The sequence below is a fragment of the Oryctolagus cuniculus genome, chromosome 7, assembly GCF_964237555.1.
Source record: "Oryctolagus cuniculus chromosome 7, mOryCun1.1, whole genome shotgun sequence".
Lineage (NCBI taxonomy): Eukaryota > Metazoa > Chordata > Mammalia > Lagomorpha > Leporidae > Oryctolagus > Oryctolagus cuniculus.
In genome coordinates this window covers 43,484,020-43,509,392 of record NC_091438.1, presented here as the reverse complement: position 1 = coordinate 43,509,392, position 25,373 = coordinate 43,484,020, and the positions used below count along the sequence as shown (strand labels likewise).

At 63.1% G+C, this 25,373-nt stretch overlaps 2 protein-coding genes across 9 annotated transcripts in view; one reads left to right on the top strand and one right to left on the bottom strand.

Moving 5' to 3' along the window:
• The first annotated feature begins 2,420 nt into the window (after positions 1-2,420).
• On the top strand, positions 2,421-20,706 carry ZBTB7B (zinc finger and BTB domain containing 7B). 8 transcript variants are annotated; one of them, XM_070077607.1, is made up of 5 exons: positions 4,768-4,858; positions 5,015-5,116; positions 13,040-13,140; positions 16,912-18,098; positions 18,408-20,706. In XM_070077607.1, exons 4-5 carry the CDS (start codon positions 16,918-16,920, stop codon positions 18,871-18,873), a joined length of 1,647 nt encoding a protein of 548 aa, XP_069933708.1. In that variant the 5' UTR covers positions 4,768-4,858; positions 5,015-5,116; positions 13,040-13,140; positions 16,912-16,917; the 3' UTR covers positions 18,874-20,706. The 8 variants fall into 8 exon arrangements, with proteins under 8 accessions (XP_069933706.1, XP_069933708.1, XP_069933705.1 ...); XM_070077605.1 differs by lacking the exons at positions 4,768-4,858; positions 13,040-13,140 and adding an exon at positions 2,421-2,447; XM_070077604.1 differs by lacking the exon at positions 13,040-13,140 and having other exon boundaries at positions 4,774-4,858.
• Positions 20,707-20,735: 29 nt separating this feature from the next.
• The window catches only part of DCST2 (DC-STAMP domain containing 2), a 12,743-nt gene continuing 8,105 nt past the window's right edge, over positions 20,736-25,373 (bottom strand). Inside the window, 2 exon segments of the mRNA XM_051858609.2 lie at positions 20,736-20,771; positions 20,773-20,947. Of these exon segments, the coding sequence (XP_051714569.2) occupies positions 20,736-20,771; positions 20,773-20,947 (211 nt within the window).

Here is a 25,373-nt window from a genome sequence, read left to right as displayed (position 1 = left end):
CAAAGATCTGACTTGCAGGGGTTCCTACAGCCTTTATCTGTTCCATTTGGGGTGGGTGGTCTGGCTCCCTCTGAGTACAATGTTGCAAAATGAACTTTCCTGGAATATTCTCTCAAAAGACAAGCTCAAGAGAGCAGGCACTTACAAACGGTCTTGGATCCTTGGCCCGAGTTTTTGCCCAAATCCTATACTCCTGGTTACAAGATTACTGGGGAAGCGATGGGTGGAGGGACTCAGAGCCCAGGGCTGTGGCCTGTGGTGGGCTGGGCGCTGGGCTCTGGGGAGGCGGAACGGAGTGGTAACTACCGTGGCCTAAGAGAGTGTGAGAGCTGGAAAGACAAGGAAAGGGGCGAGGAGAGTGACAGGAGCTCCACGTGCCGCTCTGAGAGCCCTTTTCACATTCCTGAGTGCTTTTAGCCTCACAGATGTCCACTCTGAAAGCGTGTAGGACAAGAGCAAGTACCCCACAGTAATGTGAAAGAAGCAGGCCCGGGAGAGGACTGATTGATTCCAGCTCACAACACACCGCCATGTAGTGCGCCCAGACTTCCAGAGCTGAAATGCAGGGCTTTTCCTAATTGGCCTGCCTTCCTCTTCTGAGCTGGTGTTGGCGGCAACCATGGCCTCAGTGCGCTGGGAGGCAGAGCCAGGCAAGCGAGTGTGGAGAACACCGTTCGCCCATGCTGCACCCATTCCACTGGACCCCACTTCTCTAAAAATCCCCTGTGCTTGCTTCTCTGCCCCTCACCTAAACCACACAGGAGATCTTTCCTGGCCCACGGCTTCCCAACCAGAGCTACTTGGATTGTGAGTGTGCACACTTATGTCTCAGAAACTCACATGGGGGTGGGGGGGGTGCAGGGGGTGGGGAGGGTGTGAGTAATTCTTCACCTACCCATGCAAGCCCAGGGGACAGGGGTGGGAGTGGGGCTGGAGGGAGGGGAAAGTTCTAGTAGCCACAAGAACGGTTAGGGTAGGGATGGAGTGGACAAGGTGGCCACTCTGGAAATGACCTCCCCACCCACCCAGTAAGACAAGAGGAAGTGGACTGTGTCGGATATGGAAGCCGGATGGCGGGTGGCAGGCAGGTGTAGAGGGGCCAAGAAGTGCGCAATTATTATAGAAATTATAGAATATTATAGAAATGATCATGCAAGGGTCCCACTGTTTTCCCAGCAGCACGGAGAGGCTGGGTGGAAATGAGGAGAGTGGCCATCTATTCGCGTCCTATTTGCATGCCGTTTGCATGTGAGTTATTTCCCCCTCCACAGACGTAAGTCCCACCCCTCCTCTCAGTTTCTCAGCTCGGGAGTCTGGGACAGCCTCGAAGCTTGCCCAGTCCCTCCAGCGTTCTCCGACGTCTCCGACCTTGCCCTGCTGTAGTACTTTTCCATCAATAGCCCCCAGCCCTGAACCTACCCCAGTTTAAAAGCAGCGACTCTAACTCCTGTCTGGCCGGCTGTGCTTGAGGGGTCGAGAGACCTGCGCCGCCTAGCGGCTGGTCGGAGGGGAGGCCGAGGGTGCAGGGGTTCTGTCTCGCCTTCTCTGGGACGTGGAGTTTTGGAAAATGTTCCCCGGAGCTTCCTGAAGCTAAATTTACCTCCCCCGGTCCTGAGGGGCGCAGAGATCCCGGCGGCGATTATCGCAGCGCGGCAGCCCGCTGCAGCCCGGAGGCCCGGAATAGGCGCGGAGTTATAAATAGTGCCGCCCGCAGGTGTGGGGGGAGTCGGCGGGAGGGGGTACCCCTGGCAGCCACGGTCCCTTCAGGTGGGTTGGGCGGTCGCTGTGGGGGCGCTGGGGGGCGGCGGGCAGGGGGGGGCTGCGGTCTCCGCGCCCCCAGTGGTTTCCTGGGCGGCGGGTTTTTCGAGGGAAGCGGAGGCAGCCGAAGGGGGAAGGGGGTAGCGGGGAAGAGGTGGGCGCCTGGCGCAGGCTGCCGCTCCGCTTGCAGTTCAGCCCCCCACTTTCCGAAACAGGCCCCCCGACCCGCTCCTTGCCTCTCTCACCGCCGAGATCCTTCTTGAACCCCTGGCTCAGCAAGCAACTAGCTTCAACGCACGTGGCCCAGCCAGTCCCGGCACCTGGCCGCCACGCCGAGTCGCTGTCCCCAACCCCAGGTATCCAGCCCTCCCAGCCCGGGCTTCCGCGCCTCTCTTAGGGCGAACACCTCACTCCCTGGGTATTCACACACTCTGCTTCTCTCCCCAAATATTAAGGTCTAGATGGTCGCCTAAAGATTTAGCTCAGCGTGCAGCTCAGGGACGCGCCCCTATCCCCAGGAGGCTCCTCCAGGCCCCACATTTGCCCTCCAGCTCCGGGTTCCAGTCCCGCCCGGTGGCGGCGGGGCGGGGGCGGCCACAGGCCCCAGGGGCCCGGCCTGGGTTTCGTGGGAGGGGGCGGGGCCCGCAGCCAGCGTTTCTCGGCCGCGGCAGTCTCAGTGGTTTGGCGCGGTAAGGGCCGGGAGTCGGGGGGGTAGGCGGGAATTTCAAGTCGGGGATCCCCCCCTCCTACCCGTGAGCGAGGAGAGCTCTTTGCACCAGAAAAGAAGGAACATGGGGTGGGGGGGAGTCACTGCGGAACCAACAGTAGGTTCCAGGACCAGGGACTTAACTAGGGAGTGGCGATCCAGGCGCCGAAAAACCCAGGTCGTGTCCCGCCAGACGCTGGACACGACCCCCAGAGTGGGGGCTGGGCAAGGCAAGCCTGGGGATCTGGGCGCCTTTTGGAGACTCTGTACCTGAGGGCTGGTGCCAAGGCTCCCGCCCTTGCAATGCCACTGGAGGCCCTGGGCCACTTTCCCGCCACCTCCCCCCACCCTCCCACCCCCGTCCTCGGCCAAGCGCCCTCCGCCCCGGAACAGCCCCTACTCCAAGTTGCTTGTGCCTCTGGCACGGCCGCCGGGCCCCTCGCACGGCCCTAGCCCAGGCCAGCGCGACCCCGACGGCTGGAGATAGAAGGGAAAAACCCCGTCCTGGACCCCACCCGCTCTCGGCCCTCAGGACCAGAATCTGTCCAGCGGGGCCAAGAAGAAAACCCGGAGCGGTGATCGGCCTTGGGACCCAAGGGGGACCGGGACGATAGGAAAACCAGGAGCGGATTATTCGAGCCGGAGCGCCCCCAGCCTGCTGCCGGCCCCCTTCTTCCTATAGCCCCCCTAATTCTCCAGTGAGATAATGTCTGGGGTGGGGGGCTGTTTGGTTTGGCCTGGGCCCTCAGGGGCGCCTCACACTTTCCGCCCCTGGCTGGGGCGCAGGGCAGCGGCCCCGAGGCTGAGTCACGGCCGGGGAGAGAGAGAAAGAGGGAGGGCGGGACCCGGGCTCCGCCCCTCCCCCTGCGCGGGGATCCCGGGTCAGCCCGGGTGAGGGCCAGGGCCCCCCTGGCGCCGCCCATTGTGGTCCAACAGGTTGAGCTGGTGTCCCGCGGAGCCACCTGCTGGAAAGGGAGGGAGGCCCCCTGCGGAGGGGGGGGGGGTTGGGAGGGAAAAGCGAGTCCGACCCGGTCCGGCCTGGCGGGCGACAGGGAGCAGAGCCTGGCCCTAGGGAGCCGGACTTGGTTCCGCTTGACACTTTCGGGAGGGGCCCTTTGGGGTACGCAGCGCCGCAGGCCCGGTTGGAAGTACCCTCACAGGATACTTTCCCAGTTGGGGGACACTTCAGTACGGAGCCTGGTCGTCCGCCCCAAGCCCTGTCGCGCAGGCATCCTAAAACACACAGGGTCCCCTCACCACCTGGTGTCAAGAAGTCCCTCCTCCGTGGAGACTCAGTTTCTCCACTTGGGGAACGGGCAGGATGGCGGCGGGAGCAGCAGCGTGAGCGCGCCTCCCCCACCCCTTCGCGGGCCGGGCCCCGCCCCTCTGACAATGCCAAGGCCGCAGCGGGCACCGGCTGGGGCGCAGAGGCTGCCTGCCCAGGGCGCCGCTCCCTCCCCGCGGGGCGCCGTCACGCGTGGGGAGGGACGCAGGGTGCCCGCAGCCTCAACTCCTCCGCTCCCGCTGAGGGGGGTGGGGCGTAGGGGCCGAACTGAAGGCCTGCTGGCCCCCTCCCCCTCCCTCCTGGGGCCCTGACCTGATTATAGCCCCTCACGGGACCCCTTCCCTCAAGACCCTACGTCCCCGTTTCACCCCCACCGAGCCTATCCTTAACCTCTCATACCCTTCCTCCCAAGGTGCTGGCTCTACTGAAGCCCCTCTTCAAGGGGACTGAGCTTCGGAGGCCGGGGTGGGGTGGGGGGGTGGGGGGTGGGGGGGGTGCTCCGTTCCCTGGCCGCTGCGGACACGGCTTCCTCCCCCTCCCCTCCAGGTTTCAGGCCCGCCCCCTGGCTCCGCCCCCTCTCTGGACGAACGCAAGGAGGGACCCACTTGGGATAGGCGGGTGATCAGACCAATGGGCTGACAGGGCGGTGGAGTGCAGGAGGCGGGGCGGAGCAGCAGCAGAGGGCTGGATGGGGGTCGGGGGCGGAGCTCAAGTTAAGGTGGACTGGGAGAGATAGGGGGCAGGAGAAGACAGAGAGGGGAGAGGGACCGCGGCAGGTGAAGGGAGAGAGAGGAAGAAGGAAAGAAAGAGGGAGAGGAGGAGGGTGGGAAAAGCTCCGAGAGCGAAGTAAGAGCTCTGAGAAAGGGGGCGGGAAAAGGAGGGAGGGACCCATGTGTTCCCTGCGGGTACTGGCTGGACGAAGGGGTTGAAGTTTATGTCCTTATTGGGCGGAGGGAGGGGGGCCTGGGGGGGGCGGGCGAAAAACCAGGAAGTGACAGAGGGTGTTGCTAAGGGTTGGGGGGGGAGTTTGGGGGGTGGCAGGGGGCGGGGGGAGGGAGGGGAGGGATGGGGGGAAAGCAAGCAGGAGGACAGGTGAGACAGCAGGACAGGTGAGGCGGGCCCTGAGGGGGGGGCGGGTGGGAGCCAGGTGAATGTACGGCTCTCAGCGGCCGAGGGGGGGCGGGCGGCAGGAGGAGGCAGAGGGCGGCGGAGGAGGAGCCCCCCAGCAGCGAGAGGCGAGCGACTGACCGCGGCCTTCTGACCAGGACTGGAGCAGGGCCCCAAGCCCCCGGGCCTGGCGGGGGGACGCGCTTCTCCCCACACTCTGTGCCTCAGCAGCTCCAGCCAGCAGACCCGACGGCCGAGAGGTGAGTGTACCCTACTTTTGCCTGCTAGCTCGGGGTCCACTAGCCTGGAAACTACTGCAGTGTCCTTCGACCGTCCTGTATGTGGGACCCCCACAGACGCACGCATGCAGACCGGATTCCCACCACTCCCCTTCCCTATGTCTTCCCAGCACCTCGGGTCTTTGGAATTGGTTTTAACTGGGAAGAAAGGTATAGGAGGAACTGCGGCGGTCCCCCAACCCTGGGCGGAGGGTCTCCAGAAACTTTCGCTGCACTTCTGAGATCAGACCGTGGGCTCCAGGATGGAGAGGGGTAGAGGAGGCACTGAGCGTTCCCCTAGTCTCCTTCGTGACTTTGGAGGGAGACCCCAGACCCGACCGAGTGGAGGGAATGGAAACGCTGACGGACTCAAACTAGGACAGCGCCCCCCCCCCCTTGCGCGCCCCCTTGCGCGGTGGGTTGGACCCGAGCCAGTTGCATGGGGGGGGGGGGGGCGCGGAGGAGCCGGGGCTTGGGGGAAAGTTACCGGCTGGACTATTCGGTTTCTTGCGCTTCCAGCGCCGCGTTCTCTCTCCGGCGGCCGTGAGGCTCAGAAGCAGCCTCCGAACGACACGGAACGACCCCTCGCCCCCGCCCCTCAGTCATACTCCCCGCCTTCAGGCTGCAATCCGGCCGCCACCTTTTCAAAGCCAGCTCATGCCCCCCCAGAACCCGAGAGCGAGGCTGGGTGACTAGGAAGAATTTTCCTACCTACCACCCGTCCCCCACCGGCGCCGGCGCACCTGCCCCTACCCAGAGTGGGGGTCGCTACCATGTCGTGCGGAACCTAGTGTGCGCCTCTGTCCGCGAGGGTTTCCATTCAAATGGGTGGGGGGCGCTGCTTTCAATTTCCAGCTTTCTCTCCCCTCCTCCCACCCCACCCCAAGTAAGAGAGCGACGTGTCCCGGCCAGAGCGAGGGGGGGCCGGGAGTGGGGGGGCAGCGTGGGCAGCGGGTTGTGCCCGGACACGTGCCTGCCCAGGCGCCCCGGCCCTGCTGGTGTTTGGAGAGAGGGCGGGTCCTCTGCCCCCCGCCCCGCACAACCCCCATGTATCAAAGGGCGGCTGAGACGTGGTGAGACCTCGGGGCGCCCTAGGGGGTGGGGGGGGACCCGGGAGCCTGGGTCCGGAGCAGGGGAGGGGCAGAGGCGCCGGTGCTAGCTGACCCACAGGAAACGAGCGCTGCTGACCTAGTTTGGGACACCGGAAGTGGGTGCTGGGGAGAGGGGGAGACCGGCAGGCTGTCCTGGCTTCCGGGCCAGGTGGAGGGCGTTCTTGAATTGACCCCCGCCTGAATGCCTTGGAGACCCCTAGCTGCAGCTGAGAATAGGAATGAGTCAGCGCAGCTATTCCCCCTTCCCCCAACTTATTCCTGAAGGAGGGAGACCGTTTATCTGAGGAGGGGGCTGTGGAGGGTTCAGATTGAGCAGAGAGGGGTTAAAGCAAGATGGGAACTCTGTGTTCCCTGAGGGAGTCTGTGTGTGTGTGTGTGTGTGTGTGTGTGTGTGTGTTGGGGGGTGCTGAGACCTGGAGGGTTATGGGGTTGTCTTGGGCTGTCCCCCCCACCTGGTTTGGTCACCCCTGTACCCTCCTGACACAGCTGCTGGAGGTGGCGTGGAGTGAGCATCAGGTGGAGAGAGAGTGGGCACGAGGAGTGTTGTGGTGGCCTGGAGAGGGACGTATTTGTGACTAGGCTTGGGTGGTAGTTCGTGTTCCTCCTTCGTGGTAACTGGGGAGAAGGGCAGGGGGCTCCCCCTGGAGCAGCTGATGAAATAAGGCGAAATCTCTGTCAGTGCCTCTGTCCCTGGCCCCCGGGACCCCAGCTCCCGCAGCGTGCCTCTGTTAGGTGGTTGCTGTGGGCACGACACAGCCTGCTGGCACCCCCAGACACTGTCCTCTCCCTTGGGTACCACAACCCCCCAGCTGTGGTGCAGGGGGGTCAGGAAGGGGTTAATGCCACCAGGAAGGGGCTCTGGGGAAGAAAGAAGGCAGTGCCCACTAGGCTCAGGTGTCAAGGAGAGAGGCCTGCTCTAATGGGGCACTCTCGTCACTTCCAAGCCCTGGCTGGTGTGGACTCCAGCGTCTGGGAGGCAGGTGCTGCCCTCTTCTGCCTTCCCCATGGTGCCCCCTGGCACCCAGGGCCCCCAGCTTCTCCTTGGCCTAGTGCCCGCCCTGGGAGGGCGCGGCGGGCAGCGGGGGCTGGGCTAACAATGCACCATCGGGCCCTTTGTGTGCTTGCACTTGGCACCCTGGGGAAGGGTGGGGGAGGGGGGCCCAGCGGGCATGGGGGGGCGGAGCGCCTCTGGGGTGGGGACAGTGCAGGCTAGGGGAGAGGAGCAGAGACTGAAAGCAGGTGGGGAGGAAAGGGAAGTAGGTCAGATAGGGTACCAGCCCCCCATCCCAGGCCAAGGCTGAGAGCACCAGCCCCTGATCCTATGGCTGTCTCGAAGCCATCATGCTGCTGCCTGAGACATAGCCCAGTCTGGGCATTGGGGTCAGAAGTCACTGCCCAGGGGACTGCTCAGATAGAGGAGACCTGGCCTAGGACTGCCCCCTTCTTGAGGGCTGAGAGACCCAGTTCTCATGGCCCCAGGCCGGGGCCCCGAGATGGGGAGCGAATGGGCTCCAGGCAGGGCACTGCCCTCTGACAGAAGCCTCTGGGCCTGCTTCGGGGCTTCCTGCCTCCAGCCTGCTTGGCTCCCTGACCTTCCTGAGTTAAGACTCCCTGCCACCAGGCCTTGGGGCCTATGCCTGTTTTGGCCTAGGGCTGAAGAGGAGGGTGGGGGAGGAAGGTGGGGACAGGCAGACGGATAGGACCCTGGCATGGGGTGTGCCCGCCCTGGCCTCTTCCCCCTCCTTCTGCTGAGTAAACTCGTGAGTAAACTTGACGTTTTGCCCGGACAGTTTGAAGTTGCCTCGCCCCCCCCCCCCCAGTCCTGCCAACACACAAGCGGCCAGGAGCCAAGGCGGGCCTGGGGGAACTGGGGGGAAGGGGATAGAACTACTGTCATCCACCCCTCAAGGACTCTGAGTGCTCCAGGGAGCACAACCTCCCACCCAGCCAGGCTTGGGTCTTAGCGAGAGTCTTGGCTGTGGCCTCTCAGCATGTCCCAGAGGCTGGGGAGTCCAGAAACAGTGGCCTCAGAGCAAGTCCCCTGCCCACTTCTGACCTCCACCCTTGCTAGGGAGAGGCCTGCAGCTGCCATCTGCCCCCGAGTGGCTGTCATTAATGGTCAAGGCTACCTGGCACAGGGTAGAAAGCTACCTTTGGCAAACTCCCCTGGGAGCTGGAGAGGGCCGCCGTCTTCATCCCGTGCCTCTACCCTGGCTGGGTGGGAGGCAGCTGGCCCTGGCGCTCAGCTGGCCTGGGCTCTGCCCCGGAGGACAGCATCCTTATTTGCCAGCAGCCTGCCTTGACCTCACACCTGGGCCCTGCCCTGCGTAGGCCTCTGCTCGCCTCAGCCTTGACCCTGAGCTCCCCCAACCCCTTCCGCTGCTTGCCAGCTTCCCTGAACAGGTCAGCCTTCGGAGCCTCCGGGCCAGTAGATACCTTGGCCAGATGCAGGGGGCTGAGGGTGCCACAGGCAGATGGAGCCAGTGATCCCACAGATACTTCCGTTTGCTACCGTTTGCCGTCACCGATTCCTCTAACGCCTCCCCAGGTAACCAAAATGGCAGGGGGAAATGCCTTTCCAGTCCCTGCCAGACCTTGAGTGGGGCTCCCCCAGGCCCTCGCTTTCGACCTCATGTCACTGGCTTCAGTTTCCTTCCTGTTTCCACCCCCCCCCCACTCCTCCCCACCCATATGTCCCTTTCAACAGACATCCTCTCCTTCCTTCCTCCTTTCTTCTCCCTTTGCTTAGGATCAGGGGTCTTCTCCCCACCCTGACATGGACCTCTAAGTCTTTTACCTCTTCCTAAACACGGCACCCTTGGAGATTGGAGACTAAGTCTTCTGCCCTCCCCACTCTGGCAGCAAGGCTCTGGGAAAGAGAACCCAAGGCTGCTTAAGGGAACTACAACTCCCAAGATACACACAGTGCAATTGTGGTGCACACTGGGAGTTGTAGTCCTCCAAGGGCTCTTAATTTGTTGGAGACTGGAAATATTTCTTGATGAGGGTAAAAGCTAGGATTGGTATGGGTTGGAACGTGGATACCCTCTTTACCTCTGCATCCCCCCCTCTACTTTGTTCTTGCCATCCCATTCCCATGTGACACCATGATTGGCATTCAGCTCCCTTGCTGAGACATGCTGCCCATCCTCACCTGACAGCCCCACCCAAGAGATGCCCACACCCTGCCCTGCTGCCCCTGGCAGAGGTGGAATGAGGGGCCCCATGAACTCCCTGCCTGCCCCCTGCCCTCTAGGCTGGTTCCCTCCCTTTATGGGGATCAAAGGGCAGAGAGCAGCCCCACCCCACCCCCTCGCAGGCTGCAGGCTCTAAGGCTCCCAGGAATGGCAGGGACTTTGGTGCCCAACCATTTGCTTGGGCAGGGGGAATGCTGGGAGGTTGGCGCCTGGTGGCAAGGAGACACTGGCCCCCACCCTGGGGCGTGGAGCCTTCAATAACTGCTCATGGGGCTGTCCGTAACCTCCCCGTCTCTCTTTGGACAGGCCCTGACCGGTGAGCTGCCTTCCGAGAAGGTGCCTTGAGAATAGGGTCTTGGGCCTTATCTGTAGGGCCTAGGGGCCTGGGCCCGCCTGGCTGGCACCAAGGCTCCGGGGTGACCCTCCCCCACCCTGGGCCCACAGTTGGCATAGGGCGCTGGGAGCAGGGGGGTAGAAGGGAGAGGAGGGCAGGACTGCCAGCATCCTGGTGGGTAGGTGCCAACCGGGCCGGGAGCTGCTGAGGGGCAGCAGGCCAGCGGCATTGAGCCAGCAGCTGTTGGGGGGAAAGGGGGGAGGACACTTTAGGGGGCATTTGTGTTGTCCCCACTCCCAGCCAGGCAGGACTTGGGATGGCCTAGTGTCTAGTGGACACTGGGGTACCCCTCATTTCAGGAATGCGGGACCCCAGGAACTGTTGAAGGGAAACTTTGTGGCCCACCCATCTCTGGGCCCGGAGCCCTGGAGTTGCCCCTCAGGCCCAGGCGGGTCCCACCCAACCGGCCAGGGTGGCAGAGGCTTGCGCAAGGGGTGGGGCTAGGCGCTTCCCAGCAGATGCCCCCTCCCGGCTTCTTCCTCTTTCGGTGCCCACAGCTCCCCCCATCTGTCTACCCCACTCAGGTCGGCTCTGTCCCCCTGATCCCCCTGGCCACTGGGGGCTGGCACAAGTGCTGTCCCCTGGCCTGGTTGGCAGGGGCTGGCACCCGGGTGAGGAACTGTGGTATGTGAGTGGGTTTGGGGTGAGGCTATGGGGAGGGCGGGGTGCCGCCTTGCCCAGCCCCCGAGGGCCCCAGCGCAGTACAGGGTGGGGAGAATTCGGCCAGCTCCGGGTAGGGGGGAGTGCTGAGGGGGGCAGCCTGGGGTCTGGAGGGCCTCCCTGTGGTGCCTGTCGAGCAGGCCCTGAGGGTCTAGGACCCAGGCACCTGTCACCCCTGGCACTGACTGTCCCCGGCTCCCCTCCTCCCTCCTCTGGCCACCTCCGCCTCCTGTCCCCTCCCCTCCCGGCTTCCTTCTGGTCCCACCTCCAGCAGCCTCTCCCACAGCTCCTCCTCACCTCTGTCCTCCTGGACTGCCCCAGCTCCTACCTTTCCTACCCCTCACCTTTTTCCCCTTTTAGCACTGAGTAAGGACAGGCGGGGGTGGGGACAGCCAAGGCTTCGGGCAGCACAGCCGAGACTGGGCCCTCTCCCACGCTGCCAGCCCTCTGGTAACCCCTCCCTCCAAGCTGGGGGGAGGGGGGACAGCACCCAGAGGGTTAAGGCTCTAGGGGGGAGGGGCTGGGCCAGGTCGTAGGCGGCCCCTTTGAAGGAGGGAGCTGGAGCGGGGAACAGCCACCCTACCTCCCCCCAGCCTGGCCCTCCCCTACCCCTCCCAACCTGCTGCCCCCCGGGGCCAGGAGGAGCTGCCGGCAAGGCCCCTCAGCGTTCAGGTGAGTAGGCCCTGCTCTAGCCTGGGAGATCAGGCCTTGGTAGGGGGGCTTGGAGGCCTAGAACAGGCCCCGGGTCAGAGGAAAAACAGGCCAGGCGGAGGGCGCCCAAACTTTCCTGGGGAGCTGAGGCGCTGGAGTGTGGGGAGGCCGGGGAGCCTGAGGGGGTGCAGAAGGACCAGAACGGGCAGCAGAAGGGGCCTGCGGGAGCTGAGTGGCTGCTGGGCCCAGCCAGGGGCTCGGACAGGCTGGCAGGGAGCCGGGCTCCGGGGATCGGGCTGGGGTGTCCTCTGGGGCTGGGGGGCTCAGGTTTCTGCCGGCGGCTTGGCGGGTGTGGGGTTACCAGCCGGCTCGGTTACCCAGCCCGAGACACTACGCTGGGGGAGGGGGTGGGCACAGGGCAGACCCTGGCACCTTCCGCGGTCTCCACAGGCCCCAAGGGGAGACAGCACTGCCCGGGCAGAACCTGCTGGGAGCCCTGATGGCCAGGGGCTGTCCAAGTGGACAGTTGGCTGGCCCAGGATGGGCAACGTCTGGGGAAAGTCCAGCGGCTCCAGGGCTGGAAACTCTGACAGGCAGAAAGGCACCGGTCGTCCCCCCCACCCCGCCCCACATCCGCTCTCACTGCATACCCCCCGGCCGCCACTCATCCTCCACAGTTGGCCCCCAAAGTTTGGCCCCTTGCCTCATCCTGAAGCAGGCACCTGAGTGCCCTGACCACGACCATCTCTTGGCAAGACCAGGCCTCAAAGGGCAGGCCGCACGCCCCGAGTGCATTCCGCCGTGCTCTCTTCCCGTGCCTGCCTAGTGCGTCGGTGAGGAGGGATGCCTGGGACGGGGCTGAATGGAGACAGCGGGAGAGGCTGGAGGAGCCAGGGAAGGAGAGACAGGGATGGTTCCCAGGAGGCAGCCTCGCCGCAGAGAGGGGGCCGCGAGCAGGTGAGGGGCCCGGGAGGGCCAAAGGACAGGCCTCAAAGGATGGGTCTTGTGGCCGGAGGACGAGGGTCAGCAGTGAGCGGCCAAGAAAGGAGGCCAAGAGAAGGGCCATCAGAGGAGGTGGCTGGCGGGCGGGGGGCACCCGAAGGCGGAAAGCAAGTCACCCCTTCCCCTCCTCCGCCATCTTTCCTCCCCTCTCCCTCATTTTTCCCTCGATGGGCTGGGGCCGGCGCCTCGGAAGGGGGATGTTGTGCAGCAGTGATGTCTCCCTCATCGGGAGCCCCAGCACCAGAATTGGGGGGCTCATGGCCGGGACGGGGGGGTGGGGAGACTTAACCCCCACAGCACCGGGAAGCAGCCAACTCCCCTCGCCTCCTTCCCCCTTCGTGGCTTGCGGTCTCTCTTCCCCGCCTCGGCCCCCAGGAAGTGTGAGTGCTGGGGGTGGTGAGGTTAGGAGGGGGGAAGCGTCACAAGGGGGATGGGGAAGGCATGCACAAGCCTGGGGGGGCCGGGGGAGAGACAGAGGGCTCCACCAGTGCCTAGGGCATCCCTGGGCAGAGGAGCAGCCCTCCGAAGCCCGCCCAGTCTTTGGGTAACATGTGGCCCGTCACCCTGCCTCCCCAGCCGGGCAGTCAAGATGGTTGTGGCCCCTGAGCCCCAGGGGTCCTGAGAAGGCGTGAGGGGAGCAGCGGAGTGAGGATCCCTGGGCCCCTGAGGACTTGAGACTGGCTGTCCAGCTTCCCTACTCCCCCGGGCCAGCCGCAGGCCAAAGCCCTGGCTTCGTGCAAACTTGGCTCCAAAAAAACAGGAAGAGAACCTGAGGCTGGAGCTGGGGTGGGGGTTGGGGGGAGAAAGGAGAAAGAAGTAAGGGGGAGGGGTGGCCAGCCGAGGCGCCAGGAACACTGGGAAGAGCCTCAGGTCTCTCCGTTACCCCCAGCAGGAAGATGTCAGCCTGGTCCTCATCCTCCCTCACCCTGAGCTGCTGCTCCTGGAGAAGCCTGGCCCGGCTCCTCTCAGGCTCCCTGGCAGAGCCTAGAGGTAGGGGCCTCGGAGCCTGGGGGGCGGGGGGGCGCTGTGTGCCTGTGTCTCAGGCCCATATCTATTTTCTCCTCTGCTAATCCTGGTTCCGCCTGCTGCCCCCCACACTAAGCCTCACTCCCCTAATCCCCAGGGTGGGGGGAGGGGGCCAGCCTTATTCAGCTGCCCCGTTCGGGGCCTCCTATCCCTGCCCTTCAGCTGGCTCAGGCCAGCAGTGTTGGCCCTGGTGCCCCCCAGCCCTGTGCTGGACACTGCCTGAGGTCAGCACCTGGAAAGAGTTCTAGCCTCCTTTTTTCTTTCCAAGACAGGGCCAGTGCCCTCTACCTTTTGATTTCTTGGTGGTGGACACACCCTGGCAGGTGCCGCTGGGCACAGAGGAGTAGGTGATAGGGGCTCCCACCTTTGCCCCCCTCCCGCCTTTCTTACCCTAAGGTCTTCCCCCAGCCACAGATGGGGCAGGCTTGACTCAGGGCCCAGTTTCAAGAGAGCTGCCCACCGGCTTGGCCGGTCTAGCAGGCCTGACAGTGAGGGGAGCCTGGGGGGGGTGGCGGAAAAGAGGGGAGTGAAGGGGTGGGGCCCCCGGTTCTTCCCCCTACCAGGCAAACAGACCAAACAGACCTCGTCTGGTTCCCTGGCACAGTCCCCCCCCCACCAGCTACCATACACGCCCATGCCCACAAGGTCTTAGCAAGAGGGGGCATGCCAGGCTGGGTGGGGATGGGCCGCCTTCATGGGGCATCAGGGGGCTGGGCCCTCTGGGATGCAGAGGTGGGAAGGGTGCCCAAGGTAGGGGTGGGCACCCTGGCACCAGTGCCCCACCCCGGCAGAAAGAAGGGGAGGCCTCCGCCCCACCCACCCCTCCCTGATGATGGGGCTAGGAGTGCCCCCTTGTCCTGGTTGGCACCAGTGTAGCTCCAGGTGGCACCTCTGTTGGCATGGGAGCCAGAGCCCCAGGTAAGGGCTGGGGGAGTTTCCCAGACGCTGGAGAACCGAATAAACACCCTCTCCTTCCCACATGTGCTTCTGCCTTTCTCCCTCCTTCCTTGCTACCTCTTGGCCATGGGCATTGGATTTGGGCCTAAGGGGTTAAACACCCACCCTTGCCCAAGCCCTGTGTGAGTTGCGTGGTGAACCAGCCTGAGCCTGTGACCTGACAGTGGGGTCAGCCAATCAGCACCCCCGCCACACCAAGTTGCCACGGAGACCAGCCCTGGGGTGGGAGAAAGAAGGCGGGCTTAGCAGCAGGAATGGGTGGGGTGGGTAGGGAAGGAGGGAGAGGGATGGGGTGAGCCACGTGCCTGCGGGTGCCCAGCTCCCAGCCAATGGACACCGAGGACAGCCCCACCCATCCCTCTTAGGAGGGACAGGATCCACTTGGGCCAGGAGGGTGCCCACCGCTGCTTGAGTGGCTACAGTGGCTGCCCACCAGGTTTTTGTTTGTTCCTAAGTCCTGGGGCCTTGAGTATAGGCTGGAGAACCAAAGGAAGCTGGGAGAGCTCGTGGGCCTCTTGGGCTCCGAGCAGAGAAGTGGTCTGGGGACTTGGGGTGGGCCAAGGCTGCCTGGGTATGGCTTACAAGCAGACAGACAGACAGACACGTGGGGGCCCTTCACTCAAGGCTTCTGTGCAGGAGCCCGCGTTGTAATGAAAATGGCAGGCACAGAGGCAGATAGACAATGCAGTTCCGGTATCCTCAGGAGGAAATTTGTGGACCTCGGTTGCCCCGATTCCTCCCTCCCCTACAATGAACTTGTCCCCATCAATGAGCTGAACAGGACACTGACAAAATGTCAGTGGGAGCCGTCCCAAGGATCATCTGGGCCACCCTTTAATAGCACAGAGGAGGAACAGACCCCCTCCGGAAAGGAAGTGACTTGTCCAAGGTCATGTAGCCAGTGGTGATCTGGATCCCTCAGGGCTGTTGGAGGGAGGGAGGCAGATTGTCCCACGGCAGTTTTCTGAGTGGAATCTGCCCCTTGGTGAGGCCAGGGCCGGAACATCTATTGCGTGCCTACTGTGTGTCAGGCACTGGCCGTACCCTCACTGCGACCCCGGGAGTCTGCTGGAGTTCTCCCCGGTTCCAGATGAGGAAAGAGGTGCAGAGAGGCAGTCACTTGTGTGTGGAGTCTTGGAGCTCTTTGGCAGCAGGAGGTGTGGGGGCTCCAGAGCCCAGCTCTTTCCACATCCCAATGCTGCCTCCAGTTGCTCCAGACCCACAAAATGTCAGGGCTGAGGGGCTGAACCCTTGGGGCTTCCCTTCCCACCCCCTCCTATACAACTGAGAAAACTGAAGCAGAGAGAAACGGCTTGCCCAAGGTCACGCAGCAAGATAGCCGCAGAGCCAGGCTGGGAAGCAGGTCTGCCCACTGGGTTCCAGGCCAGCCGGTGCCACAGCCCTGCCCACCCCTGCCTACCTTGAGACTGCCGGCTGCTCCGGGTCTTGGCGGGGATGGGGGCAGGCGCAGAGTGGGAGGGGACCACCGCCCCCTGGAGAGGGGACTGTCTGGGAATGGGGAGGGAGAGGTGGCAGTGGGGGCTGAGGGGGCTGAGGGCGTAGGGTAAGACTGGAACTTGGCCTCTTGGCAGTGGGGGAGGGGGCAGGGGCGATGCTTATCTGTGCGGGGCAGGAAGCACCCGCGCCAGCGACACCCCAGCAAAGGGTGGCTGCTCCTTAGCCCCGTGGGGGAGGGGAGGATGTGGGGGGAGGGATGCTGGGAGCTGTGTTTCCCATTTGGTCTCTAGATGAGGGGGAATCCAGGAGCCCGGATGAATTTTTTGGTGCCTGGGGGAGAGGGGCGCGGAGGCCGAGCCGGTGCTTGGAAGCTGCCGCTCAGGGCTCCTGTTTGCATCCTGTTTCCAGTATGCTAATGCTCCAGGCACAGGAGCTTGAGGTGGAGCAGCTGGCTGTGCCTGGCCTGCGGAGACCCTGGCCAGGGTAGGGCTGGACTCTCACTGGCTCTCCCAGGCTGTAGGAGGCTCTATCACAAACACTTCCACCCCACCTTTCTTTTCTTTTTTTCTTTTAAAGATGTATTTATTTATTTGAAAGCCAGAGTTACAGAGGCAGAGGCAGAGAGAGAGGTCTTCTATCTGCTGGTTCACTCCCCAGGTGGCCACAATGGCCTGAAGCCAGGTGCTTCTTCTGAGTCTCCCACGTGGGTGCAGGGGCCCAAGCACTTGGGCCATCTTCCACTGCTTTTCCAGGCCATAACAGAGAGCTGGATTGGGAGTGGAGCAGCCAGGACTCAAACTGGCACCCATATGGGATGCCAGCACTGGAGGCAATAGCTTTACCCTCTGCGCCATAGTGCTGGCCCCCACCCCGCTTTGCAGATGACTGAGGGCAGCTGCCGGAGTTCTTCAGTCAACTGCACAAAGCCTGAACTCTGCCAGTCCAGTGCTTCTCCCGGAGGGGTGGGGATTGGGGCAGGTAGCACATGGCACTCTAAGCAAGAGCCGGCAAGGCAGGGCTCCTGCCGTCACAGCAAAACACACAAGCTGAGCAGACTCTGGGCCCCCGGTCTCTGGGTCTGCGCCCCTGTTCTTCCCCTAACCTGCAAGGTCGCTTCACCTGTCTGAAGGTGTCCTTGTCTGAAATCGGTGCTGCTCACGGTTGCAAGTGTCTCGGGAGAGGAAGTGGGTATAGAGTACGCAGGAGAGTGTCTGGCCTGGGGTCACGCTGCAGGAAGCGTCGGCTGTGGTCGGCACACCTGCTCCGGACCCCACTTACAGGCACAGCGCGCTTAACCTCCCCCTCGGCTTGACCCCGCAGGAGAAGATGGGGAGCCCTGAGGACGACCTGATCGGAATTCCATTCCCAGACCACAGCAGTGAGCTCCTCAGCTGCCTCAATGAGCAGCGCCAGCTGGGCCACCTCTGCGACCTCACCATCCGGACGCAGGGCCTCGAATACCGCACCCACAGGGCCGTGCTGGCCGCCTGCAGCCACTACTTCAAGAAGCTCTTCACGGAGGGCGGTGGCGGAGCTGTCATGGGAGCTGGGGGCAGCGGGACGGCCGCAGGGGGCGTGGGGGCCGGCGTGTGTGAGCTGGACTTCGTAGGGCCGGAGGCACTGGGTGCCCTGCTCGAATTTGCCTACACAGCCACGCTGACGACCAGCAGCGCCAACATGCCGGCTGTGCTCCAGGCTGCCCGGCTGCTGGAAATCCCATGCGTCATCGCTGCCTGCATGGAGATCCTGCAGGGCAGTGGGCTGGAAGCCCCCAGCCCAGACGAGGACGACTGTGAGCGAGCCCGCCAGTACCTGGAGGCCTTTGCCACAGCCACAGCCACGGCCACGGCTTCGGCCTCAGCCTCAGGAGTTCCCAACGGTGGCGAAGACAGCCCTCCGCAGGTGGCCCTCCCTCCACCGCCGCCCCCGCCACCTCGGCCTGTCGCCCGCCGCAGCCGCAAGCCCCGAAAAGCGTTCCTGCAAACCAAGGGGGCCCGGGCAAACCACCTAGTGCCCGAGGTGCCCGCAGTGCCCACCCACCCCTTGACCTATGAGGAGGAGGAGGTGGTAAGCAGAGTGGGCAGCAGCGGGGGCAGTGGGCTGGGAGACAGCTACAGCCCTCCCGCAGGGACCGCCTCACCTCCAGAGGGGCCCCTGAGCTACGAGGCCTATGAGGGTGAGGAAGAAGAGGAGGAGCTGGTGTACCCGCCAGCCTATGGGCTGGCGCAAGGTGGCGGCCCCCCGCTGTCCCCGGAGGAGCTGGGCTCAGATGAGGATGCCATTGACCCTGACCTGATGGCGTACCTGAGCTCCCTGCACCAGGACGCCCTGGCTCCAGGCCTGGATGGCCAGGACAAGCTGGTGCGCAAACGCCGCTCCCAGATGCCCCAGGAGTGCCCGGTGTGCCACAAGATAATCCACGGGGCAGGCAAACTGCCGCGCCACATGAGGACCCACACAGGCGAGAAGCCCTTTGCCTGCGAGGTCTGCGGCGTCCGCTTCACCAGGTGAGTGGGGGAGGGGCTGTGGGTACACTGCAGGGATGGGGGTGAGGGGTAGGCGTAGGTGAAGGGGGACTGGGCCATGTGTGGGTTACTGGAAGGAGGAGAGAGACCAGGAGGAAGCCAGACAAGCAGAGTGGATCTGGGGCCTAGAAGGTTGAGTTGCCCAAGAAGTGAGGCCCCCCCAGGGCCCAGTGCAGCAGGAGGCAAGTCAGCAAGGGCGTCCCGGGAGGCAAATGGTGAGGGCTGGAGTGGGACAGGCCCCGGAGGCCCATGCTGAGCCCCGCTCCTCCCCCTTGGCACCTGCCTGTGCAGGAATGACAAGCTGAAGATCCACATGCGGAAGCACACAGGAGAGCGCCCCTACTCGTGCCCGCACTGCCCAGCCCGCTTCCTGCACAGCTACGACCTCAAGAACCACATGCACCTGCACACGGGGGACCGGCCCTACGAGTGCCACCTGTGCCACAAGGCTTTCGCCAAGGAGGACCACCTGCAGCGCCACCTCAAGGGCCAGAACTGCCTGGAGGTGCGCACCCGCCGCCGCCGCAAGGACGATGCACCGCCGCACTACCCACCGCCCTCTGCCGCTGCCCCGTCCCCCGCGGGCCTCGACCTCTCCAACGGCCACCTGGACACCTTCCGCCTCTCTCTGGCTCGATTCTGGGAGCAGTCCGCCCCCACAGGGCCCCCCGTCTCCACCCCGGGGCCCCCCGATGACGACGAGGAGGAGGGGGCGCCCACCACACCCCAGGCTGAAGGCGCCATGGAATCCTCTTAAAGAGGGGCAAGTGGCAGTGGCCAGGCTGGCACAGCACAAGGTGGGGGACACCCATGCCAAGCAATGGGAGCATGCAGGACAGAGCTGAGGCCGGGGGCACGAGCCTTGCTGGCCTCAGGATGGGCCCCGTGGGCTCCAGAGCCCTCATTCCAATTGCGCACTGAGAGGGTCTGCGGGCAGAGGCTCCCCGGGTGGAGGGATTCGCCTGAGGAGTGATCCAAACGCTAGCACGGATGTATTCACGGCTCTGTCGTAACGGTGGGCTCCCTGTCCCCCAGCTGCTCCTGGGCAGTAGAAGCAATAATGTATTTCTGATTTGTGGGGTCCCACTTCGGCTATGCGGGTTTCCAGGGGGTGCAGGCTTGGGACCAAAGCCTTGCCCCGCTCCCACGCCCCCTGGGGGTTTTGGCTGAAAGGGGGTGAAGGACCGCCCCTCCCTTCCAAGACCCCTCCTTCCTGGTTTCTGTTCCCTTTTCCTGGCAATGAATTATGCAAAGGGGGAGGTGGCAAAGGAAGGGTAGGTGAGGGAGAGCAAGGTGGGAGCGCCGAAGGCTGGGGGGGGCCGGGCCTGTGAGGAAGGAGCCATCCCAGTCCCCTCCGCCCTGCTCCCAGCGCTGAGTCATGGGGTCCTGGAGAAGGGGGCGGGGTGGCCTGATTGGCTCGCCCGCCCCTGGGGGCAGCGGGAGGGGCCCCGCCCAGCTAGGGGAGCCGCTCGGCTCCGCTCCCCTCTCCTCCCCTCCCCTCCCGCGTCCCCGGGCAGGGAATGTCTTGTTCCCGCCGCTCCCTCCCTGGGGCCAGAGGGCAGGGCGGGCCGGGCGGCGTCTTACCCTCTTCTCCTCCTCCCTACCTCCTCCCCGCCCAGGTGCGAGCCGGAGCCGCCGCCACCGCTGCCGCCCCTGACTCACGCCGCCCCCGGGCTGGCGGGGCGCTGGGCGTGGGACCGGGTGAGGGGTTGGGGGGAGCCTTGCGGAGAGCGGGCGAGCCGGCGCCCTCTGGCGGCCGTGCCCTGCGCGGGCGAGCGCCCCCGGCGGCCACTTACCGGGAACCGTCTTGGCGCACCCGAGCCGTGCCATCGGCGGAGCGGGCGCTTACCTCCTCGCTTGCTTGGCCGCTGGGAAAGTGGCCTGCGCACCTGCGGGGGAGAGAGCCCCTTCCCACTTCCTCGCCTGCCGGGCGGGGGGAGCACCGTGCCCTGCCCCTTCTCTGAGGATCGAATCCACCCCCTCTGTACATAGCCTCTTCTGTTGGTCTTGTGGAAATCTAGTCTCAGATTTTTAACTACCCAATTCTGCTGGGGCGGGGGAGTATCTCCCCTCCCCCTTCCTCGCTGGGTGCTGGACCCCCGTTGCGGCCTGGGCTCTGCCTTGCACTATTCCCCTCCCTGGCCTGGCGGTCCCTCCCCCTCCTAAAAGGGGCAGGTTCAGGGGCCCGGTGCTCTCCCTCCCTCCCGTGCACCCCTATGCCCATTTGCACAGCTGCCCAGGTACCCCCTACAGTGGGGAGGGGTCACAGGGAGGGGGTAGCGGGACCAGTCCCTGTATCTATTTAAGAAGTGATGATGTAATATATTGGGGTTGGGGGGAGGTCGGGTCACCCTGGGCCTCATCTTAGCATTTCAGGTGATAGGGGGAGCCCAAGGCAGGGGAGACCTGGGGCCTAGCCCCAGAGACCGGGGACAGCGTGGCCTCCCCTCTCCCTACTTGCGGCTTTCCCAATCAGTGCCTTAGGGGGGCAGGCGGTCCCCCCTCTCCTGTTCCTTCCCTTCCCCCTGCCCTACCCCTCCCCCACCTCGGGTGTAAGCGACAGGACGAAATAATAATAATTTAAGATTCACACTTGTGTCCACTTTTGGTTCTTTTATTTTAGGGGTGAGAGGGATCAGGAGGAGTGGGAGGTGGGAGCTAGAGGGACTGGGGGTTCTGAAGCTGCGGAGGGGGCCGCCTTGAGGGCAGAGGGTTTGGGGGGTGGTCTGTGGGGCTCAGGCGCCGTGGGGACACCGGCAGACTGGTAGCCTTCGGTCAGGGGGTGCTGCCTGTGCCTCCTCTGCCGAGGTCCCTGCTCTTCATCCAGGTCACTAGGGGAGAGAGAAAGGAGGCAGCCCAGTCACCAAGCGTCTGTTTTCACAGGTGCACTGGGCACACCAGCTGGTGGCTGTCGGGAGCTTCTGGTTTTCGGCTGGTGCTGAGGGCTGCACCAGGGACGCAGACCCGCTGGTGAGCTCTGCCGTCAGAGCTGCTCAGGCTCCAGCTGCCCCTGTGCTGACCCAGCCTGGCACTCTCAGGGCTCTTTGGAAGCTCCCGGAAGACAGCGCTGCTTCCCCTGAGCCCCTCTGCAGAGTGCGGCCTCTAGGGCCCCGTTCACGCTGGAATGTGCCCACTGGACAGTTTTCTTTGCAATCCTCCCAAGTTGGAGGCGGCTTACCCATCTCAGACACAGCTGGCCCCTGGTGTTTGTTCAAAGCCTCCGCTGTCACAGCAGTGACAGCCCTGGTGTTGCGTGTCTCACCAGGCCTCCCCGACGCTTGGCCGCATCCACCCAAGGTGCCTGCCCTGGGCTTGCTGGCCACCAGCGTGGCCTGGCTGCCTCCCCATGGAGGACCCACCCCACGCTGGCCTTTCCGTCCTTAACCTCCTTGGCTCTGATGAATGACCGTCGCCTCTGCCCCCAGTCCTCCTCTCTCTCTCTTTTTTTTTTTTTTCCTTTTTTGTAAGATTTATTTATATGAAAGTCAGAGTTACACAGAGAAGAAGCAGAGAAAGAGGTCTTCCATCTGCTGGTTCACTCCCCAGATGGCCACAGCGGTCGGAGCTGTGCTGATCTGATGCCAGGAGCCAGGAGTTTTCTCTGGGTCTCCCACGCGGGTGCAGGGGCCCAAGGACTTGAGCCATCTTCTACTGATTTCCCAGGCCATAGCAGAGAGCTGGATCAGAAGTGGAGCAGCTGGGACTAGAACCAGTGCTCATATGGGATGCCGGCACTGCAGGTGGCGGCTTTACCCACTAAGCCACAGCACCACTCCCCCCCACTGCCCAGGTCCTCTTCTGCTTGGCTACTCACTGGCTCTCTCCCCTGGCTGCGTGGCTGTGACATGGCCGTCCTCAAGCCCCCCACCCTCGTGGGGCCAGCTCTCCCTCCTGGCCACTGGCCCTGCTCTCACATCTCATCAGCACACAGACCCTGGCCAGACTGCCCTGGCTCCTCAGCTCCTCCCCCCTCCCCCCCAGGCCAGTCATCTCAGGTGCTTCCTAGATGCCCAATTCTCTCCCCCATCTTGTCCTTCCCCTGAGCTGCCCAGGAAAAGCCATCAGCACTCAGATCCTGTCCGTGGCTGCCACATTTGTCCGAGAAAACCACGTAACCAGGCACAGGCAGCAGGTTATGGATCCCAACATCACTGGGGCCTCCCTCACTGGCTTCTTTGCACACTCCCCAAAGCAGGTATTTCCGCCTCCGCCACCCACTCCTTGAAACCTTTATTCCACTCCCAGCCACCCCTTTGCTGTCTCAGCAGGTGCCCTCACCTCCTACTCCCCTGAGAAAGGCCAGGCCACCCGCTCCAGTAGGCTCAGCTCGGCACACAGGAGTCTGGAGCTCCCCTCCTGCCTGGGGCCAGCCTGCTGGTCTCGAAGGCCATCTTGTCCATCTGGCCCTGGGACCCAGCCCTCCCCTGATAGTGCGCTTTCGTCCACTTCTTAAATGCTCAGTCTCCCTATGCTTGCATATGGAAAGACCTTGGAGGGGCAGCCGTTGAGCCCATCTGGGAACATCGCGTTCGTGCCAGAGTGCCTGGGTTCGAGCCCCAGCTCTGCTTCCTCTCCAGTCTCCTGCAGATGCGCACCCTGGAAGGTGGCAGGTGATGGCTCAAGTACTTGGGCCCCTGCCGCCCACATGGGAGACCAGATGGAGTTCTTGTCTCCAAGCTTTGGCCTGGCCCAGCCCTGGCTGTTGTGGGCATCTGAGCAGTGAGTCGGCAGGTGGGAAATGCTTCTCCCTCTCTTGTGTCTGACTCTGTCATGAAAATAAATAAAAATGTAAAAATAAAGTCTTTTAATGCTGGGTCCCCTTCAAGCTCTGTCGTGTAAGGCTGACTCCTTCCTCTTCTTCATCACCAAGCTTTCCCTTCCTTCCTTCCTTCCTATTTATTTATTTATTTATTGACAGGCAGAGTGGACAGAGACAGAGAGAAAGGTCTTCCTTTTTTGCCGTTGGTTCATCCTCCAACGGCCGCCACAGCCAGCACACTGTGGCCAGCGCATCGCGCTGATCTGAAGCCAAGAGCCAGGTGCTTCTCCTGGTCTCCCATGGGGTGCAGGGCCCAAGCACTTGGGCCATCCTCCACTGCACTCCCTGGCCACAGCAGAGAGCTGGCCTGGAAGGGGGTTCAACCGGGACAGAATCCGGTGCCCCAACCGGGACTAGAACCCGGTGTGCCGGCACCGCAGGCAGAGGATTAGCCTAGTGAGCCGCAGCGCCAGCCCCTTCCTTCCTTTTTAAAGATTGTTGAAAGGCAGAGTTACAGAGAGGCAGAAGCAGAGAGAGTGAGAAAGGTCTTCCATCTGCTGGTTCACTCCCAGATGGCTGCAATGGATGGAGCTGGGCCCATTTGAAGCCAGGAGCCAGGAGCTTCATCAGGGTCTCCCATGCAGGCGCAGAGGCCCAAGGACTTGGGCCATCCTCCACTGCTTTCCCAGGCCACAGCAGAGAGCTGGATCGGAAGTGGAGCAGCCAAGATTTGAACCGGCGTGCATATGGGACGCTGGCACTGCAGGTGGTGGCTTTACCGGCTAGGCCAAAGTGCTGGCCCCCAAGCTTCCTTTTCTTCTTCTCCTCTTCCTCCTCCTCCTCCTCCTCTTCCTCCTTCTTTTTGTAAAGACTAATGTGTTGGAAAGGCAGAGTGCCAGAGAGGTAGAGACAAGGAGAGATCTCCCATTCACTGGTTCACTTCCTATATGGCCGCAACAGCTAAAGGGTAGGCCTGGCTAAAGCCAGGAGCCAGCAACTCCATCCTGGTCTCCCAGGTGGGTGGCAGGGAGACAAAGACAGGGGCCGTCGTCTGCTTCCCAGGGCGCGTTAGCAAGGAGCTGGATGGGAAGAGCAATGCTCCTATACGGGATGCCGGCGTCACCAGCAGCAGCCTACCTGCTGCGCTGCCATGCTGGCCCTCACGTCTGAGTCCTCTGTACCACCCGCTCCTCAACCCACCATCGCTGGAGGCTGGCCTTGAAAGCTTCCCACAGGAGGAGGTGGTTAGCCTGTTCGTAAGGTACGTGTAGCAGCTGGGTTTGGAACCAGCTTCCTAACTCCGGCTTGGCCAGAGCGGGCCCTGGGAGGCAGTGGTGATGGCTCAGGAATTACGTCCCTGCCACCCACATAGGAGACCTCCTTTGTCTATGTGTGTGTGTGTGTGTGTGTGTGTGTGTAAGTTTTTTTTATTTATTTATTTATCTGGAAGGCAGAACAACAGGGAGATTTTGTCCATCAGCTTATTGGCTCCTCACATGCAGCTGGGGCTGAGCCCAGGAACTCCATCCGGGTCTCCCACGTGGGTGGCAGGGACCCAAGTATATGAGCCGTCACCTGCGGCCTCCCAGGGTGCACATCCATAGGCAGCTGGATTGGAAGCAGAGGCAGGACCCTATCCCAGGCAGTCCAACATGGGGTACAGGCACCCCAAGCAGTGTTTTTTTTTTGTTTTGTTTTTGTTTGTTTTTTTGTTTTTGTTTTTTGACAGGCAGAGTGTACAGTGAGAGAGAGAGACAGAGAGAAAGGTCTTCCTTTGCCGTTGGTTCACCCTCCAATGGCCGCCGCGGCCGGCGCGCTGCAACCAGCGCACCGCGCCGATCTGATGGCAGGAGCCAGGTACTTATCCTGGTCTCCCATGGGGTGCAGGGCCCAAGCACTTGGGCCATCCTCCACTGCACTCCGTGGCCACAGCAGAAAGCTGGCCTGGAAGAGGGGCAACCGAGACAGAATCCGGTGCCCCGACCGGGACTAGAACCCGGTGTGCCGGTGCCGCAAGGCGGAGGATTAGCCTAGTGAGCCGCGGTGCCAGCCTCCAAGCAGTGTTTTAACCCACCGAACCGAAACCCCCACCCCAGGACATGTGGATGAAGTTCCCAAGCTCCCAGCTTTAGCTCCGGCTGTTGCAAGCACGCCAGGAACAAACCAGCAGGTAAGAGTGGTCCCTTTCTCTCCTCAAATAAATAAATAAATACTTTTAAAATATTCCCAAAAGCCACCCAGCGATGGTTCCGGACCATCTCATAGCCGTCCTGGCTCCAGGCTGGCTCCCCCCCCCCTTTCTCAGCCCCACCCCCACCCTCTGCTTGTGATTGAGCTCCTCAGGGTTCTGTCCCTGGCCGTCTTCTCTCTCTGGCCCCGTCCTCCGCCAGGAGGATCTAGTTCTTCCTCTCTCTAAGTCAACAGCCGCCCAAAAGACACCTCCAGCCCAGAGCCCTGCCCCCTTCCCACCGCCCCGGGGCATCCCCAGCTGGCTGCCC

What these genes read in the sequence shown, in the direction of transcription:
- ZBTB7B (XM_070077603.1), top strand. Translation starts at nt 4,815, where the DNA reads ATGGGGGGAAAGCAAGCAGGAGGACAG. An exon ending in GAAAGCAAGCAGGAGGACAG is followed by an intron (nt 4,842 to 5,014) that starts GTGAGACAGCAG and finishes CCTTCTGACCAG; the next exon opens with GACTGGAGCAGGGCCCCAAG. An exon ending in TGCGGCGTCCGCTTCACCAG is followed by an intron (nt 18,099 to 18,407) that starts GTGAGTGGGGGA and finishes CTGCCTGTGCAG; the next exon opens with GAATGACAAGCTGAAGATCC.